Source organism: Purpureocillium lilacinum (assembly GCF_023168085.1).
Source record: "Purpureocillium lilacinum CBS 284.36 DNA, scaffold_8, whole genome shotgun sequence".
Taxonomy (NCBI): Eukaryota; Fungi; Ascomycota; class Sordariomycetes; order Hypocreales; family Ophiocordycipitaceae; genus Purpureocillium; species Purpureocillium lilacinum.
In genome coordinates, this window is record NW_027072118.1 from 980776 (window position 1) to 998956 (window position 18181).

An 18181-nucleotide genomic window follows, 5' to 3' on the forward strand; every position below is an offset into this window, starting at 1 on the left:
TGCTTTGTTGCAGATGTCACATTCTTTGACGATTCTTTGAGTCGTCTTCCTTGACTCGGGGAAGTCCCAGGTTCGTCGTAACCTCGTAAGGGTCTTGTGGATCCCTTGGTGTCCATGCAACGGATGTTCATGGAATTCTTTGACGAGTTCGTCCTGCAGTGCCTTGGGAACATAATAGCAGCTGTTAAACAGGATCGTGTCCTGTTCTTTTGAACATGCTGGGTTCGTTTCCCAATTGCTGGCGAGTTCGTCGTTCTCGTAGGCTCGTCTGATGCGCTGGATCCACTCTTGGTCGGGTTCGACCTTCCATGTCGCATTGACTTGTCGGCTGCCTAGTTGCAAAGTTCCCTGGCCGGTTTCTCGCAGAATTGCGGCCCTTTGCACTTCTGTCGGTGGTTTGAGGTCTTCTCGGCGGCTGAGAGCATCAGCTCGTCCGTTCTCGCTACCCTTTCGATAGATGATCTCAAAGTTGAATTCCGACAGGAATTCGTACCATCTGACTTGTCGTTTGTTTAGCTCCTTTGTTGTCGTGAAGCTGGTCAGGTTCTTGTGGTCAGTGTAAACTTTGACCGTCTCAGTTGTACCACTCAGGTAGTGTTTCCATTCTTTGAACGCTTCAATGATGGCCATGAGTTCTTTATCGTGGATCGGGTAATTGAGTGCCGGTCCACTGAGTTTCTTTGAGTAGAAGGCGACGGGATGCAGTCGTCCTTGTTCATCTCGTTGTGCCAATTGTCCGCCGAGTGCCCAGTCTGAGGCATCGGTCTCGACTTCGAATGGTTTCGATGGGTCTGGTAAGGCGTGAATAGGTTCTTCCAACATCTTGTTCTTGATGGTGTCAAATGCTTCTTGTTCCTTGTTGCCCCAGACAAAGGGTTGGTCTTTCTTTGTCAGGTTGGTCAGAGGGATGCCGATACCTCCAAAGTTTTTGATGTATCGTCGGTAGAAGTTCACGAAGCCGAGGAAGGCTCGTACTTCCTTGACGTTTGTTGGAGGTGGCCAGTCTTTGACTGCCTTGATTTTGTCTGGGTCCATGCCGATGAATCCGGGCATGATCTCGTATCCTAGGAACTTAACTTTCTGTTTGTGGAATTCACATTTTTCCGCTTCGACGAGGAGGTTCGCTTTCTCAAGTTTCTGCAAGATCTTGTGGACGTGTCCCCGGTGTTCTTCGAGGGTCTTCGAGAAGATGAGGATGTCATCAAGATATACTACGACAAAGATGTCGAGGTGTTCTCGTAGCACGTCGTTGATCATTGTCTGGAAGCTGGCGGGTGCGTTGGTCAGGCCGAATGGCATGACCAGGTACTCGTAGAGTCCTCGTTTCGTTCGGAAGGCTGTTTTCCATTCTTCGCCTTCCTTGATACGGATCAGGTTGTAGGCTCCTTTGAGGTCCAAAGTGGTGAACCATTTGGCGCTGTGAAGCTTGTCCTGTAGCTCCGTAATCAAGGGTAGTGGATACCGGTTCTTGATTGTGATGTTGTTGAGTTGTCGGTAGTCCACACATAGTCTGAGTTTTCCGTTTTTCTTTGGTACGAACAGGATTGGAAATCCTGCAGATGAGGTTGATGGTCGAATGTATCCTTTTCTTTCGTTTTCCGCAAGATATTCGTCGAGGGCTTTTGTTTTTTCTTCGTTGAGTGGGTATATCTTGTGAAAACGGGGTTCGTTTCCAGGCTTCAGGGGTATTTCATGGTCCCATCGGCTGTGTTCTGGAAGTCCTGTTTCTAGCTCGTCGCTGAACAGTTTGCCGTACCGTCGGTATTCCTCGGGAATCCGTTCAGATCGTACTGGCTTGGGCTCCTTGGCAATCACGTATATCCTAAGGGCCTTCTTCGATTCGTTTGAGGGGGTGTCTCGTGTTTTGGAGTTGACCCGCTTCTCAGTGACTGAAACGCTTCCTGGTGTATCCCATTGGAGATGGCCTGTTCTCCAGTTGACTCTGGGATTGCTCGCCCGCAACCAGGGTATCCCTAGTATGACATCCTCCTGGATGTCCATGACGTCGAGTATTAGGTCGTGCCGCTTCCCGCATATCCAGGTTGGGAGGTGCGCAGTCTCCATATCAACCCATCCTTGCGCATAGCTAACAATCTGGCCTTCGACGCCTCTGAGTCGGTAGGGCTCGTCTTTGGTTTTCCAAGGCAATCGTAGTCTGTTGACGAGATTCGGCGAGATAAAGTTTCCTTGTGCTCCGCTGTCTAGCATTGCCTTGATGTTTCGTCCCCCAAGTGTCATGGGTAGGAGCATGTGTTCGTGATTCTGGGTAATCATGCTCATGAGGAACCTTTGGTTGGCCGCAGGTAGTAGTCCCCTTACTGCCTGGCCGTTTCGTTTTTTGGCTGCTCGGAGGGAGGTCCGTGCAGATATGGAGCAGTGTTGATCCTCCAAGTGAGGGGTGTAGTCGCAGAGGTCGCTGCTTCGAGCGTGGATGTAGCTGGTAATCCGGGCGTCATGTGACCGTTTACGAGTCGTAGCGCGGTACTGATGCCTCGCGATTGTCCCTCGTTGAAATGTCTGCGATACTGTTGATTGAATGTGTCTCTCGTGTCCATGGGCATGAGTACACTGGTTGTTGCTGACGGCTGATAGTGCAGCGTTGCCGTGCCGTCGTCCTTTTTGACCAACAACTGGTGTTCTAAATAGTCACCTGTGCGGCATGTGTACGGATTTGGTCGTACTCCGTAAGGTCGGGTTGGCATCCATTTGTATTCCAGCTTGTCCCAAAGGTGCACAGGGCACGTGGGATAGATGCAATGGAGCCAAAGCACATGTCGGTGAGTTGGGTCGTCAGGGTGTGCCCCGGGGGCATCCCCTACCGTTGGCAAGACGCGGCGTTCGGGGTTCCATTCGGCGCGAAGGATCGAGATTAGAAGTTCAGGAGTGGTGATGTCTTGCCCATATCCCATGACGGGTAGGGGTGTCACTTCTCCATCCGAACTTTCCGAAGAGTCTGAGGTCTCTTCGTCACTGTCGCCACCGAACACTTCGTACTGTGGTGGTGGGATCCCGTAGTATTCCGGATGTTCATATGGTTGAGTTGGGTGTTCCCAGTCTTCTCCCTGGTCATCGTTGTGTGGGCTTTGTGTTATCCTCGGGGTCGTAGGACTGGGACTTCGCATGCTTTGAAAGGTTCGGCGAAGTCCTCCGACCCTGGGGGTTTGGGCCACCCGCACTAGTGTTCGTGCGGCGGCAATGTCTTCGGGGATCTGTTGCAACGTTGGTCGTCGGTAAGTCCCGTCAAGGACTCTGTCGCGAGCCCGTTGCATCACCGAAACATTTCGTTCTCGGGGCTTCTGAGGGTACCAGCCCGATCCCTGCTTGTCAGACAGGTGGATCTGGCACGAATCATCGTAACATCCCGAGAAGTGTAGTAGCTCGTGTCGGACGGGTTCCTCCCGTGTGGCTACTTGAGCTCGTCTGTCGGGGATTGGTTTCCAGTTTGACTTCTTCTTCTGGGTGCATTTGTTTGCGAAGTGTCCTGGTTTCCCACAGTTGTAGCAGGTCTTCTTTTTGTTTTTGTCGTCGCGTGTTGCGACGTCAAGATCCATGGGTCCGCTGTGATGTCCATAGGCCGTGGAGCGGTGTCGGTAGGGCTTCCCCTGATTGGCTCGTGAACTTTGAACTTTGACATTTCGTCCACCTTTGTTGCCTCGCTCCAGTCGGCGTTGGTAGTTGCGGTTGTCGATCTTGATTGCCATTTCCACATATTCGTTGAATTCGTCGGGCTTGTCGACTTTGCTGAGCTCGTCCTTTACATCTTCTCGAAGTCCGTCATAGAAGTATTCCATGAGGGCGTTGTCTCCGAGATCGAGCTTTGAGGAGAGTCGTCTGAACTCTCGGTTGTAATGCATGGCCGATCCGGTCTGCCGGAGATTCTTCAGTTGTCTTGTGGCAGTTCTGGCTTCGTCTGGGTCTCCGAAAGCGGTTTCCAGGGCGTTTTCGAAATTGTCGTAGCTCTGGAAGATGGTATTGGTTCCTTCGTCCCTGTCGGCTTCTCCTTCGTGGTCGAGGTAGTCCCTGAGGGTGGGTTCCCACCATTCAAAGGCTTTCCCCGTGAGGAGGTTGCCGATACAGAGGATTTGCGGAACAGCTCCTCCGATAGAAGTGTTGACGCGGAGGTAGGCTTTGGCTTGGGTCAGGAAGGAGCGAACGCTTCCTTTCTGACCGTCAAACGACTCGGGCTTTGGGAACTTGGGGGCTCCCGCGCCGGCCTGCTGGCGTATCTGCTCTCGCAGTTGCTGAACCTCGGCTTGCATTCGGGCAAGCATCTGCCCAGGGTTCTGGGTCGCACCGCTTTGGGTAGACATACTGCTCGTTAGTTGTCAAAGGTAACTTACCGAACAGGAGTGATCAAAATGTAACGGAGCCTGGGTAGGGTCCTAAGGTTTGCTGTTGCTTAGGAGGTAAGCTAGGCTTGACGAGCAGTAAACGATTCAACAAGAGTCCGTTAAGAAGCTTTGAAGACTTCTCATTCAGATGAATGCTTAGATTGATCACTGAAGATCTGGCTACCTACTCTCGGGTAAAGACTGTAGTATATATATCCATCCAGCTCTTCATTGATCTTTACCTGATCACTTGGATCACCGTGATCCTCGTGAGCCTGGCTCGCCTGGATCACCGTGATCCTCGTGAGCCTGGCTCGCCTGGATCACCGTGCTCTTCGTGATCCTTGGGTGCACGTGCTCGATCACGTGACCCCTCTTGTCCTTTCCTGGGATTCTGCCTGTCGTATGCATGACAGGGGTCCTGCTGGCTTCCCTTTGGTCCATTCGTTGGGCGGCCTGCCTTGCGGCCGTCCTTGGTTTGTAACATCATTCCCCTCCTTCCATGGCGCTTGTCCTCAAGGCCCTTAAATACGGTCGTCGCCGCTTCCCTTGGTCGTGGTAAGCCTTGCTTCCTTTTTGCGCGTTCCTCAGCCGGCCCATGATGCTGACAACATGTCCGGTCGCGTAGCGAAACCCCGCTCCCGAAAGTCCCACGAACGTAACGAGCTCGCGGTCCTAATCGAATTGAACGGTGCATCCTCCGACATGCCGTGCACCTATTGTTTCAAGCGAAAGCTTCAGTGTCGGATGGTGGAGGAGTCATCGCGGTGTGCCGAATGCGTTCGGCGGGGACGCTCTTGCGATGGCACCTTGGTGGCATCTTCTCGTGTGTTTCCGTGACAGCCTCGTGTCCTGGTGCCATGTGCTGATTCCTGACTACAGTGAAGAAGTTGGTCGCTCAGCAGCGAAAGTTGGATGCCGATGAAGAGGAGGCAGGTGATGAGGTTATCCAGCTGCAGGCGAAGATGAGTGCGTTGCAGTCACAGCTGGCCGACGCGGCGAGCCGTTTGGCTCGGATACGTCGGATTCGGAAGAAGACGAAGGAGCGCAGCTCTGAGTTGTTCCGTCGCGGTATCCAGGAGTTGGATTCAGAGGATGGCGTCCTTCCGGCTCTCGAGGCGCACGAGCACTGGGTGGTCGAGGATATCCAGGCGTTAGGGGTTCCTAACGACGTTGATTGGGAAGCTCTGGGTCTTGGTTCCGAGTTTCAGGACGTTGGTCCTTTGTTGGATGTTGGCGAGTCCTCAGGTGTCGCTCCTGGTGATACCGCCGTATCAGCTGGGGGCATTTCTCCAAATGCGACTTAGGTTCCCAAGTGTTTTCCGTGTGGTCGTAGCCTTCCCATTTGATGTAATACTCCGTTCCTCGTGTTGTTCTTCGCGAGTCCAATATTCGTTCAACGTTGTATTCCTGTGGTTCTTCGATTTCGACGTTTGTTTCGAGTGCTGCTTTCTTTGGTGCTGGTTCCAACAATGAGATATGAAAAATGGGGTGCATCCTCATTCCTTGAGGTAGAGATAGTTTGTAGTTGACTTCTGACAGTTTCTTCTGGATCTTGAATGGTCCAAGTTTCTTCCAGTCGAGTTTTTCGCTGGGTCGTTTTGTTTTGATGTTTCGTCGGAGGAGATACACTTTATCCCCCTCCTTCAGAGTTGGTCCTTCCAATCTCTTTTGGTCGGCGTAATGCTTCATCCTGTTTTGAAGAAAGATCCATTCTTGCTGTAAATGAGCGTGTGTTTGTTGAAGCGATGTAGCCGTTTTCGTTGCTCGTGGTGTATCGACTTCTGGCTGTTGAACTGTGATCGTGGGGTTGTACCCATAGTTCGCTTCGAATGGCGTCATTCTGATTGCCTCATTGTCCGAGCTGTTGTAAGCCCATTGTGCTGTAGGTAGTAGCTCTACCCAATTGTCTTGGTCGTAGTTGACGTAGGATCGTAGATACTGTTCGAGTGTCTGGTTGAGTCGTTCCGTCTGCCCATCCGTCTGTGGGTGGAATGCAGTTGACAGGGAATGCTTGATCCCTAGTTGCTGCATCAAACTTGTCCAGAACTTTGACGTGAATAGTTTGTCTCTGTCTGTGATGATCCTCTTTGGTAGCCCATGTTGGCTGATCACAATCTTTGAGAATGTGAAGGCGATGTCTTCTGCCGTGCTTGACTCCTTGTATGGCACGAAGTAGGCGTACTTTGTGAGTTTCTCCGTGATGACCAGAATGCTGTCGAAGACGGCATCGGTCATTGGTTCCTTGGACGGAGGTAATTTGACGATGAAGTCCATTGCGACTGTGTGCCATGCCTTATCTGGTGGTGAGATCGGCTGAAGCTGTCCATAAGGTGCGTGTCGATTCGCCTTTGCTTTGTTGCAGATGTCACATTCTTTGACGATTCTTTGAGTCGTCTTCCTTGACTCGGGGAAGTCCCAGGTTCGTCGTAACCTCGTAAGGGTCTTGTGGATCCCTTGGTGTCCATGCAACGGATGTTCATGGAATTCTTTGACGAGTTCGTCCTGCAGTGCCTTGGGAACATAATAGCAGCTGTTAAACAGGATCGTGTCCTGTTCTTTTGAACATGCTGGGTTCGTTTCCCAATTGCTGGCGAGTTCGTCGTTCTCGTAGGCTCGTCTGATGCGCTGGATCCACTCTTGGTCGGGTTCGACCTTCCATGTCGCATTGACTTGTCGGCTGCCTAGTTGCAAAGTTCCCTGGCCGGTTTCTCGCAGAATTGCGGCCCTTTGCACTTCTGTCGGTGGTTTGAGGTCTTCTCGGCGGCTGAGAGCATCAGCTCGTCCGTTCTCGCTACCCTTTCGATAGATGATCTCAAAGTTGAATTCCGACAGGAATTCGTACCATCTGACTTGTCGTTTGTTTAGCTCCTTTGTTGTCGTGAAGCTGGTCAGGTTCTTGTGGTCAGTGTAAACTTTGACCGTCTCAGTTGTACCACTCAGGTAGTGTTTCCATTCTTTGAACGCTTCAATGATGGCCATGAGTTCTTTATCGTGGATCGGGTAATTGAGTGCCGGTCCACTGAGTTTCTTTGAGTAGAAGGCGACGGGATGCAGTCGTCCTTGTTCATCTCGTTGTGCCAATTGTCCGCCGAGTGCCCAGTCTGAGGCATCGGTCTCGACTTCGAATGGTTTCGATGGGTCTGGTAAGGCGTGAATAGGTTCTTCCAACATCTTGTTCTTGATGGTGTCAAATGCTTCTTGTTCCTTGTTGCCCCAGACAAAGGGTTGGTCTTTCTTTGTCAGGTTGGTCAGAGGGATGCCGATACCTCCAAAGTTTTTGATGTATCGTCGGTAGAAGTTCACGAAGCCGAGGAAGGCTCGTACTTCCTTGACGTTTGTTGGAGGTGGCCAGTCTTTGACTGCCTTGATTTTGTCTGGGTCCATGCCGATGAATCCGGGCATGATCTCGTATCCTAGGAACTTAACTTTCTGTTTGTGGAATTCACATTTTTCCGCTTCGACGAGGAGGTTCGCTTTCTCAAGTTTCTGCAAGATCTTGTGGACGTGTCCCCGGTGTTCTTCGAGGGTCTTCGAGAAGATGAGGATGTCATCAAGATATACTACGACAAAGATGTCGAGGTGTTCTCGTAGCACGTCGTTGATCATTGTCTGGAAGCTGGCGGGTGCGTTGGTCAGGCCGAATGGCATGACCAGGTACTCGTAGAGTCCTCGTTTCGTTCGGAAGGCTGTTTTCCATTCTTCGCCTTCCTTGATACGGATCAGGTTGTAGGCTCCTTTGAGGTCCAAAGTGGTGAACCATTTGGCGCTGTGAAGCTTGTCCTGTAGCTCCGTAATCAAGGGTAGTGGATACCGGTTCTTGATTGTGATGTTGTTGAGTTGTCGGTAGTCCACACATAGTCTGAGTTTTCCGTTTTTCTTTGGTACGAACAGGATTGGAAATCCTGCAGATGAGGTTGATGGTCGAATGTATCCTTTTCTTTCGTTTTCCGCAAGATATTCGTCGAGGGCTTTTGTTTTTTCTTCGTTGAGTGGGTATATCTTGTGAAAACGGGGTTCGTTTCCAGGCTTCAGGGGTATTTCATGGTCCCATCGGCTGTGTTCTGGAAGTCCTGTTTCTAGCTCGTCGCTGAACAGTTTGCCGTACCGTCGGTATTCCTCGGGAATCCGTTCAGATCGTACTGGCTTGGGCTCCTTGGCAATCACGTATATCCTAAGGGCCTTCTTCGATTCGTTTGAGGGGGTGTCTCGTGTTTTGGAGTTGACCCGCTTCTCAGTGACTGAAACGCTTCCTGGTGTATCCCATTGGAGATGGCCTGTTCTCCAGTTGACTCTGGGATTGCTCGCCCGCAACCAGGGTATCCCTAGTATGACATCCTCCTGGATGTCCATGACGTCGAGTATTAGGTCGTGCCGCTTCCCGCATATCCAGGTTGGGAGGTGCGCAGTCTCCATATCAACCCATCCTTGCGCATAGCTAACAATCTGGCCTTCGACGCCTCTGAGTCGGTAGGGCTCGTCTTTGGTTTTCCAAGGCAATCGTAGTCTGTTGACGAGATTCGGCGAGATAAAGTTTCCTTGTGCTCCGCTGTCTAGCATTGCCTTGATGTTTCGTCCCCCAAGTGTCATGGGTAGGAGCATGTGTTCGTGATTCTGGGTAATCATGCTCATGAGGAACCTTTGGTTGGCCGCAGGTAGTAGTCCCCTTACTGCCTGGCCGTTTCGTTTTTTGGCTGCTCGGAGGGAGGTCCGTGCAGATATGGAGCAGTGTTGATCCTCCAAGTGAGGGGTGTAGTCGCAGAGGTCGCTGCTTCGAGCGTGGATGTAGCTGGTAATCCGGGCGTCATGTGACCGTTTACGAGTCGTAGCGCGGTACTGATGCCTCGCGATTGTCCCTCGTTGAAATGTCTGCGATACTGTTGATTGAATGTGTCTCTCGTGTCCATGGGCATGAGTACACTGGTTGTTGCTGACGGCTGATAGTGCAGCGTTGCCGTGCCGTCGTCCTTTTTGACCAACAACTGGTGTTCTAAATAGTCACCTGTGCGGCATGTGTACGGATTTGGTCGTACTCCGTAAGGTCGGGTTGGCATCCATTTGTATTCCAGCTTGTCCCAAAGGTGCACAGGGCACGTGGGATAGATGCAATGGAGCCAAAGCACATGTCGGTGAGTTGGGTCGTCAGGGTGTGCCCCGGGGGCATCCCCTACCGTTGGCAAGACGCGGCGTTCGGGGTTCCATTCGGCGCGAAGGATCGAGATTAGAAGTTCAGGAGTGGTGATGTCTTGCCCATATCCCATGACGGGTAGGGGTGTCACTTCTCCATCCGAACTTTCCGAAGAGTCTGAGGTCTCTTCGTCACTGTCGCCACCGAACACTTCGTACTGTGGTGGTGGGATCCCGTAGTATTCCGGATGTTCATATGGTTGAGTTGGGTGTTCCCAGTCTTCTCCCTGGTCATCGTTGTGTGGGCTTTGTGTTATCCTCGGGGTCGTAGGACTGGGACTTCGCATGCTTTGAAAGGTTCGGCGAAGTCCTCCGACCCTGGGGGTTTGGGCCACCCGCACTAGTGTTCGTGCGGCGGCAATGTCTTCGGGGATCTGTTGCAACGTTGGTCGTCGGTAAGTCCCGTCAAGGACTCTGTCGCGAGCCCGTTGCATCACCGAAACATTTCGTTCTCGGGGCTTCTGAGGGTACCAGCCCGATCCCTGCTTGTCAGACAGGTGGATCTGGCACGAATCATCGTAACATCCCGAGAAGTGTAGTAGCTCGTGTCGGACGGGTTCCTCCCGTGTGGCTACTTGAGCTCGTCTGTCGGGGATTGGTTTCCAGTTTGACTTCTTCTTCTGGGTGCATTTGTTTGCGAAGTGTCCTGGTTTCCCACAGTTGTAGCAGGTCTTCTTTTTGTTTTTGTCGTCGCGTGTTGCGACGTCAAGATCCATGGGTCCGCTGTGATGTCCATAGGCCGTGGAGCGGTGTCGGTAGGGCTTCCCCTGATTGGCTCGTGAACTTTGAACTTTGACATTTCGTCCACCTTTGTTGCCTCGCTCCAGTCGGCGTTGGTAGTTGCGGTTGTCGATCTTGATTGCCATTTCCACATATTCGTTGAATTCGTCGGGCTTGTCGACTTTGCTGAGCTCGTCCTTTACATCTTCTCGAAGTCCGTCATAGAAGTATTCCATGAGGGCGTTGTCTCCGAGATCGAGCTTTGAGGAGAGTCGTCTGAACTCTCGGTTGTAATGCATGGCCGATCCGGTCTGCCGGAGATTCTTCAGTTGTCTTGTGGCAGTTCTGGCTTCGTCTGGGTCTCCGAAAGCGGTTTCCAGGGCGTTTTCGAAATTGTCGTAGCTCTGGAAGATGGTATTGGTTCCTTCGTCCCTGTCGGCTTCTCCTTCGTGGTCGAGGTAGTCCCTGAGGGTGGGTTCCCACCATTCAAAGGCTTTCCCCGTGAGGAGGTTGCCGATACAGAGGATTTGCGGAACAGCTCCTCCGATAGAAGTGTTGACGCGGAGGTAGGCTTTGGCTTGGGTCAGGAAGGAGCGAACGCTTCCTTTCTGACCGTCAAACGACTCGGGCTTTGGGAACTTGGGGGCTCCCGCGCCGGCCTGCTGGCGTATCTGCTCTCGCAGTTGCTGAACCTCGGCTTGCATTCGGGCAAGCATCTGCCCAGGGTTCTGGGTCGCACCGCTTTGGGTAGACATACTGCTCGTTAGTTGTCAAAGGTAACTTACCGAACAGGAGTGATCAAAATGTAACGGAGCCTGGGTAGGGTCCTAAGGTTTGCTGTTGCTTAGGAGGTAAGCTAGGCTTGACGAGCAGTAAACGATTCAACAAGAGTCCGTTAAGAAGCTTTGAAGACTTCTCATTCAGATGAATGCTTAGATTGATCACTGAAGATCTGGCTACCTACTCTCGGGTAAAGACTGTAGTATATATATCCATCCAGCTCTTCATTGATCTTTACCTGATCACTTGGATCACCGTGATCCTCGTGAGCCTGGCTCGCCTGGATCACCGTGATCCTCGTGAGCCTGGCTCGCCTGGATCACCGTGCTCTTCGTGATCCTTGGGTGCACGTGCTCGATCACGTGACCCCTCTTGTCCTTTCCTGGGATTCTGCCTGTCGTATGCATGACAGGGGTCCTGCTGGCTTCCCTTTGGTCCATTCGTTGGGCGGCCTGCCTTGCGGCCGTCCTTGGTTTGTAACACCAAGCTCCAGCTGCCGACGATGGGATGCTGGGCACCCCGGGGGAATGGCCTCAGGCAGGACTGTCAGTTCGCGGAATGAGGCTGCAGGGGCCAAGGAAGGAAACAATTGTTGGGCTTTAGGTGTACGGCCTTCACGTAAGAATGAGCAGATAGCGCACCGTTCTGGCCCTTTAGGGATAACCTCTCCGGGCGTAAATAAAGTACATTACATTACATTCCCTTTTTTAGGTGGTCGATAACAGGGGATGCCGGAATCTATGTGCCGGGACTTAGTACGAACCCGTTCCGAGGTCAAATGCGACACGAGATGGGCAATGAGGACGATGCAACAGACGTGGACAAGCCCGCGTTTGACGGCTGGTTGCTGGTGAATTGCTAATACCCAGTCCAGCCCCTTCTATTACCCGGCCTAATCCAGCGAAATCAACTTCTTCTTGTAGCACAGCAGACCAACATAAAGTTTCTGCTCTAGATCGAGCCGCGGCCAGCTGATCTTTTCGCTCAGCCTCAATTCTCCTCCATCCTGCCCGAGCGACGCATTGAACTCATCCAGGCGGAAGGTCTGGCCCTCGTAAAACTCTTTGATCTTTTTCGCCACAGGATGCTTTTGAGGATCTCTCAGCGCGGTGGTCAATAAATCCCACACGTGATGGATGTCGTCCCCACCGCTAGTCGACTCTCTTTTGGAAGCTGTCTCGGGGTTCTCCAGATATTTACCTGCCTTGAGGTGTATGTCCTTGACAAGATCGATCATTTTGACCATCCCTTGTTGCTGCGGCAAAAGTTAGACCAACTCCTGGCACCGGAGGCGAGATGACACAGTGTCACAGACTTACATCCATGACACGCCAAAGACGATAGTCCTTCACGGTACTCGCCCATAGGGGGGGGCTATTGAGGCATAGAAGTTAGCACCTATTACTCTCGAACTTCGTTTTGTTTTTAAGAAAAGGCACAAGCAAATGTTGGTAACATACTTGGAACATAGGAGAGTATCTCCTCCACGAGCCTGCCAGGCAAGTCGCAGACTTCGCTGCGCCTTCTTTTCTTCCTCAGCTGTCTCGTTCGAGCTGTGCGAGCCGTGACTGACGCCGGCAGAGCCGTGAGGAGTGGAGATGCTTAAGCCCGCAGCGACCTTTACGCTGTCTTTGAAAGCTGAGAGCTCTGCAGCATCACTGCCATGGAAGAGACGAGAACTGGTTAATTCCCCGCCGAGGGTAAACTGGGTAGCAAAGACGCTGCCTACAAGATATTCAGCAAGAGGGCTTGAGAGATGAAATCATTTGACTTGGCTTACCGTATTCACGCTGCCAGGTATCAACGTCGGCCCTGTTCCGACATGCCAGTGCTTCTCGCTTACACTCTTCTGTCAGTTCTAAGCAATAGGCGTCCACCTCAACTGCAGCCCTGGGAAACTTGAGGGTGAGGAAATTAGCCTGCGATACTTCCTAGTATTCCAAATATGTTCCTGTCCAGGAATGGTGCCGTAGCCTCTGCTTACCTTATAAGCCACATGAATAGAGTTCACTTGTTCGGCGTTCAGTTCCTTGCTCGCTGCCGAATGTTCGGTCTCCACGGCGAGAGAGGCACTGGCCTGACCTCCAACTGCTCCACCACCCCTGACATTACGTGTCAAATTCTGGTTGATTCTTGATATTCACGATCAAGTCTCTGTCACTCACCCTGCGGCCTTGACTGCCGTAGAACTGAATCCTTGGTTTGCCATTGTCTTTTCCAGAGCGCTGGTCATCTCCGTGACCTCGACAGAGGCATCATCCCACACATAGAATGGTGGCAAAGGAGGAAGGGGACCAGACTGAGACGAGTCAGTTAGCACGTTTCGGGTAGGCTAATGTGATGCCGAGTGAGTGTTGAGGCATACTCCCAGAGTAGGAATCCCGTACTGTCCACCTGTTTCTTCGGTCGACATGTCCTGGCCCGTGTCGCCACGGCTAGCCTCCTTCGAATCCTCGGTCTTGGCCGCCGCTGAACGCTGAGAACGGCTGATCTCGGCGTTCATATTTCGTTTAAGCTGAAACGCTAGATGTTGAATGGAAATCAGATATGCGACATCTCCTATAGAATTGCAGACTTTCTGGGGAGAATCTCGTACCCCTCTTCCGAGCCTTCACCAGCATGTTTCCCTTGTGGAACCAACCATGCAGAGCGCGGTTGTTCCTGAAAACTGCGTCCCACTGCAGCTCTGTCAGATCGAGGGGCTCCGGATGCGTAGCTTTTCTGCAACGGTTCAGTCTTACTGTAGTATGCTCCACATGGCATGACGCAAATCTGTGAGCAAAACTTACCCGGCGACGGCAGCAAAATTCATTGAATCAGTCTTCAAGGCTCCTAGGCTGTCTGACAGCTTCTTTAGGTCGCCCACTTTAACTTGGCCGTCAGAATTCATCTTCTCAATCATCTTATCAATGTCTTCTTGGAGCTTGGCTGAGTCGACGGATGAGACTGAACCTTTCCCGTCCCCTCCATTGCCACTAGCGCTGTTCAGGATCAGGTCGACCTGAACCGTCTTTATGGTGGACTTTTGCTGCGTTTCAATGTTAGATGTCTCGCTCCGCGTCTCTCTACCTCCATCAGTCTTCTTTCTGTCAGTAGCCGCCCTGGTCCTCGTGCCACCTGATTCGTTCTTCAGGTCATCCGATGTCTGCATTCGGGTCAACGGCCTTGGCATCTTCAAGGACAGACGTGACAAACTAAGGTTGTACGTACATCCCCTCTCAGACGTATGTAATACGACAAGGCGGTGCCATCATCAAGAACAGTCTTGCCGTCCGCCGTAAACATCAGCTTTTTGGATCTGTATCAGTCCCAAAAGTGAGCGTGACATCTTTTTGAAGCAAAGCGATCATGAATGTGCCGTACATTGCCGCATGTTTGCGGATATCGGCGAGCAAGATTTTGTCTGCATCTCCCTCCGACAACTGTTTGCTTGAGAACGAAGGAAACAAAGTGCCATCACTGCTGACGATAGCGATGTGGAACAGGGACCAGGTTGATGTGGCCATGATGAAGCAGTAGTTAGGAGGGAGGTAACGTTGAGTTAAAAGCTAGCCTAAGACGTGGTGGCGAGAACGTATCAGAGTGCAACTGACTTGATGCATTCGCCTAAGTATATAATATTACTCGGGTCAGTAATGTCACTTGACGCGCAACTGTGCCTTGCTCTGATCTTTGCCCATTCCGTGAACTCATGACTCACTTTGCCCCGCCTGCAATGTTCAGGTGGACGCAAGCCTGAATCTTGCAGCCCTTGGTCTATGATCTTTTCCAGTTCCGGTCAAGAATGTGTGACTTGCATTCCCGCGGGGTCTACGCACTTTGAGCATCGGTTTGACGATTACGTGGCTCCAATAGTATTATTGATCTGGCCTTAACGCATCACAGGTGTTTCAGCACTTTGGGAGCCATCGGGCTTCAACGCATTGCAGATGTTTCAGCACTTTGGGAGCTGAAGGGCTGCCGCTGTAGAGGTCAAAGGCGGGGCAGGGCATACAGAACAAAAGCATCGGAGGCTGGGCAACACTTATTTCCTCAATGGAGGCACCTGAGTGTATTTCGTAGCTCTGCACAAGTCTTGGCTACATATATATATGTCCCCGTTAACGCCGCAGTTTTGGTGTGACTTACTTTTCATCCACAATTCGGCCAATTCCTTGAGCACCGACCTAATTTTCCGTGGTTTTGAAGCATCATCATGGCTGCTGCCGCTGTCGCTCCCAACAACACCCAGTGGGTGCCAGAGACGGAGGGCGAGAACCAGTTGAAGAAGGCCCTAGAGCATGTGCTCATCTCATCACCCAGCGCGGTCATTGTTAAAGCTCCTGACAACAAGACGAACCGCTTTATTCTTCAGACGCAAGGGTACCATGGTAGGATTCCGTGGGGTCCAGATCCAGGGGTAATATCAGTCCACTCGCTGACCTATGAGTAGACCTGTACTTGTATGTCGTCGAAGGTATCAAGTTTATCGATTCAACGGAAACCTTTGAAAAACAATTCACAAAGTCCACCTTTGCCACTGTCGATAAGATTGATCCATCGGCTTATATAGTAAGTGGCACTGCTTTCAGAGCCAAGGTCGGTCTGGCTATGTCTCTCGTCTGCCTACTGACTCACACATAGCTGCTCCGTGATACGACTGTCAGCATTGCTAAGCATTGCAAGGAGTTCAACAGCAAGGGTCTAGGAAGGCTGAGTTAGTGCCTCTACTCCCGCGTCAGACAACAACTGTGTGTACCATGTTAACACTTAATCGTACTCCAGCGACGTCTGCCAATGGGGCCATTGCCTACGCTGACCACTGTATTGGCGTGATGAAAGAAAAGGCTAACATAAGCCTCTATAACGCCTTTCAGGTTCTGCTGGATGAGAAGTACGTAACAGCGCGCAAAGATGACGCCTTTGAGGAAGCTGTCGAGAGTGCGACGCTGGCAGTACAGACCATGCAGAGATCTGCAAAGGAGAAGTCCGAAGACGCCAAGGCCATGGTCGAGTTGCTCCACAAGGTAAACTCTAGACCACACGAGTGTTTGAGCAACTCTTCAGCTCAATCCGCTGCTAACAATTCTCATCCAAGTTCTACACGCAGACAGACAGTGACTCAAGGAGCGTGGCGAAAGTCAAAGAGGATTTCCTCACTGGACCCAAGGACCCTGTGACGGGACAGCGGAAGCTGAAGCCCGATGGGAAGCCGCAAGAGCCCTATAACGAAGTCATGAATGCCGAGATCACACGCTTGCAAGCTGAGATCGAGAAGTCGATCAAGCGCAGGGACGAGGAAAATGACAAATGGGTAAGCACGCTACCCTACGGCACATTTGAGTAATTTTTAGAGGCCTTGTCACATATTCTTACCTATGTTTAGGCGGGTGCGAGAGACAAGGCCATCGGCCTTGGTGTGGGTGGGGTCTTCATCCCATGGCTTTTGATTGGCAGCGGCGTCGAGACGGACAAGGCCATCAAGGCAAAAGCAAAGTACGACGAAATGGTTGCCGCTATCGTCAAGGACCGTAAGGACAAGGCCGAGTTGGTAACAGTATTAGAGCTCGTTAGAGCTCTCGTCAATCACTTTCACGCCTTGCTGCCCAAGATGCAGACTGCTTTGAAGGCCATGGAAGAGCTCCAAAATTTGTTCAAGGAGCAGGACCTCAACTTTCAGTTAGTGCTGAACAAGTTGAACGATCTGCAAACAGGCGTTTCAGCAAAAGGGCAGCGTTCAAGGAAGTACTGGATAAGTACAGCTATTGATGAAGCCGTGGAGAGGTTTAAGGAGGTAAGATCCCCATCAGTGACATCGAATATTCCACCGCCAACTCTGTAACAGATCAAGCAGCTTGGGGAGGAATTCAAACGTGGTGCAGAGCCGAAGATTGAGAAGATCTAATGATCCAACACGCAAGGGCGGGACCGGGGGAACGGGCGCAATTATTGGAGGGAATTGCTACACTGGCTTGACTTCAGCGCTGCCATCAGATCAGATTAACAATCAGATATATCAGTCAGATCAATCAATTCAATTCAGATACGGATTTTTATCAGATCAATCAGATCAGATTCAGAGGGCCTACGATCTGATATATCTGATATCCCTTACGATTTTGGCCGGCCACTTACCCTAAGCCACTCGATGGATCTAAATTTAGAAGTACAGTTAACACGTCTGCAAAGCCCCGACCAGGGTACGCGTCTAGCGCGACGCGGACTTGTTTACAAAGGCTGAACACCCAACACTCCACTGTCTTGTGTGATGTGATGTGATATTATTTAACGTCCGGGAAGCTATTGAGCTAAAGCCCCATCGGGGCAAAGGACGTGCTAGGCTGATGAGAGTCTATCTACAAATGACATCAGCTCCAAACCGCTGTGCTTCGCCAATTTCCTGCCGGTTGGTCCAGGTTAGCAGTCACTGAGTTGTGGCTGCCTCAGGCACCAGCACCAATGGCGCTCATTTCGGCCGCCCCGCAGTTTCCGCCAACGCGTCCTCATTTCAAAACAAACACCATCTAGCATCTCATCAGCTCAAGGCGCTCTTTCGTCGGAGCTTCGCACCCGTCCGCGGGATGTAGAGTTGCATGCGACGATACGTCGCTGTCGTCGCCCATACTTCTGATGGGCCTGGGAAGGCTTTTCCTCTCGGGCTGCGTCTCGCAGCCAGAGTGGAGGCCTCAGCCGGCGTGAGGGGCGCTGCAACGCCCGTCACTCGGCCGTGACCAGAATTGAAGGAACACAAAACACAAAACAAAAGGAAAGAGAGAGAGTGCTGGTCGCCTAATGGCGCGGACAGATCCTTTGGAAGAAGGAGCTCTCCGACGTCATTTCGACGAAGGCTTTGAAGCCCTTGCCTACTGCGTGGTGTACCGCTTCGGCCGGTGAGGGTGACAGCCTCATCCGGAGCCGTGGCGGTACCTTCCTGCAGTAGAATGGGTGCTCTGGTGCTTTGCGTCGTCCGCATGAGCAGTCAAGACGCGCGTCGTCATGATTGAATCGCTCGTGGTAGTCGGCGAAGTCTCCGTGGCGAGATCTCGCCGCTAGGAGACTGTGGAGCGTTGCTCTGGGGAGCGCCAGCTCCGGGGGGCAGCTTGTAGTCGCCTCGAGGTTCAGAGGCTTGTATGACTCTGGAGCTTCGGTCGACCACCAAGCTTTGAAGGCGTCTCTCGATTGCT

The 18181-nt window shown here is 51.8% G+C and overlaps 2 protein-coding genes across 2 annotated transcripts; one reads left to right on the forward strand and one right to left on the reverse strand.

Moving 5' to 3' along the window:
• Positions 1-11910: 11910 nt before the first annotated feature.
• On the reverse strand, positions 11911-14230 carry PLICBS_010133 (uncharacterized protein; the record flags this gene model as incomplete). The annotated part of the gene is made up of 10 exons (XM_065601830.1): positions 11911-12273; positions 12338-12392; positions 12479-12743; positions 12862-12949; positions 13003-13120; positions 13184-13317; positions 13384-13541; positions 13615-13739; positions 13808-14163; positions 14225-14230. 10 exons carry the CDS (start codon positions 14228-14230, stop codon positions 11911-11913), a joined length of 1668 nt encoding a protein of 555 aa, XP_065457902.1.
• Positions 14231-15213: 983 nt separating this feature from the next.
• On the forward strand, positions 15214-16902 carry PLICBS_010134 (uncharacterized protein; the record flags this gene model as incomplete). The annotated part of the gene is made up of 7 exons (XM_065601831.1): positions 15214-15388; positions 15451-15569; positions 15642-15714; positions 15783-16024; positions 16096-16311; positions 16384-16791; positions 16843-16902. 7 exons carry the CDS (start codon positions 15214-15216, stop codon positions 16900-16902), a joined length of 1293 nt encoding a protein of 430 aa, XP_065457903.1.
• Between the last annotated feature and the right edge of the window lie 1279 nt (positions 16903-18181).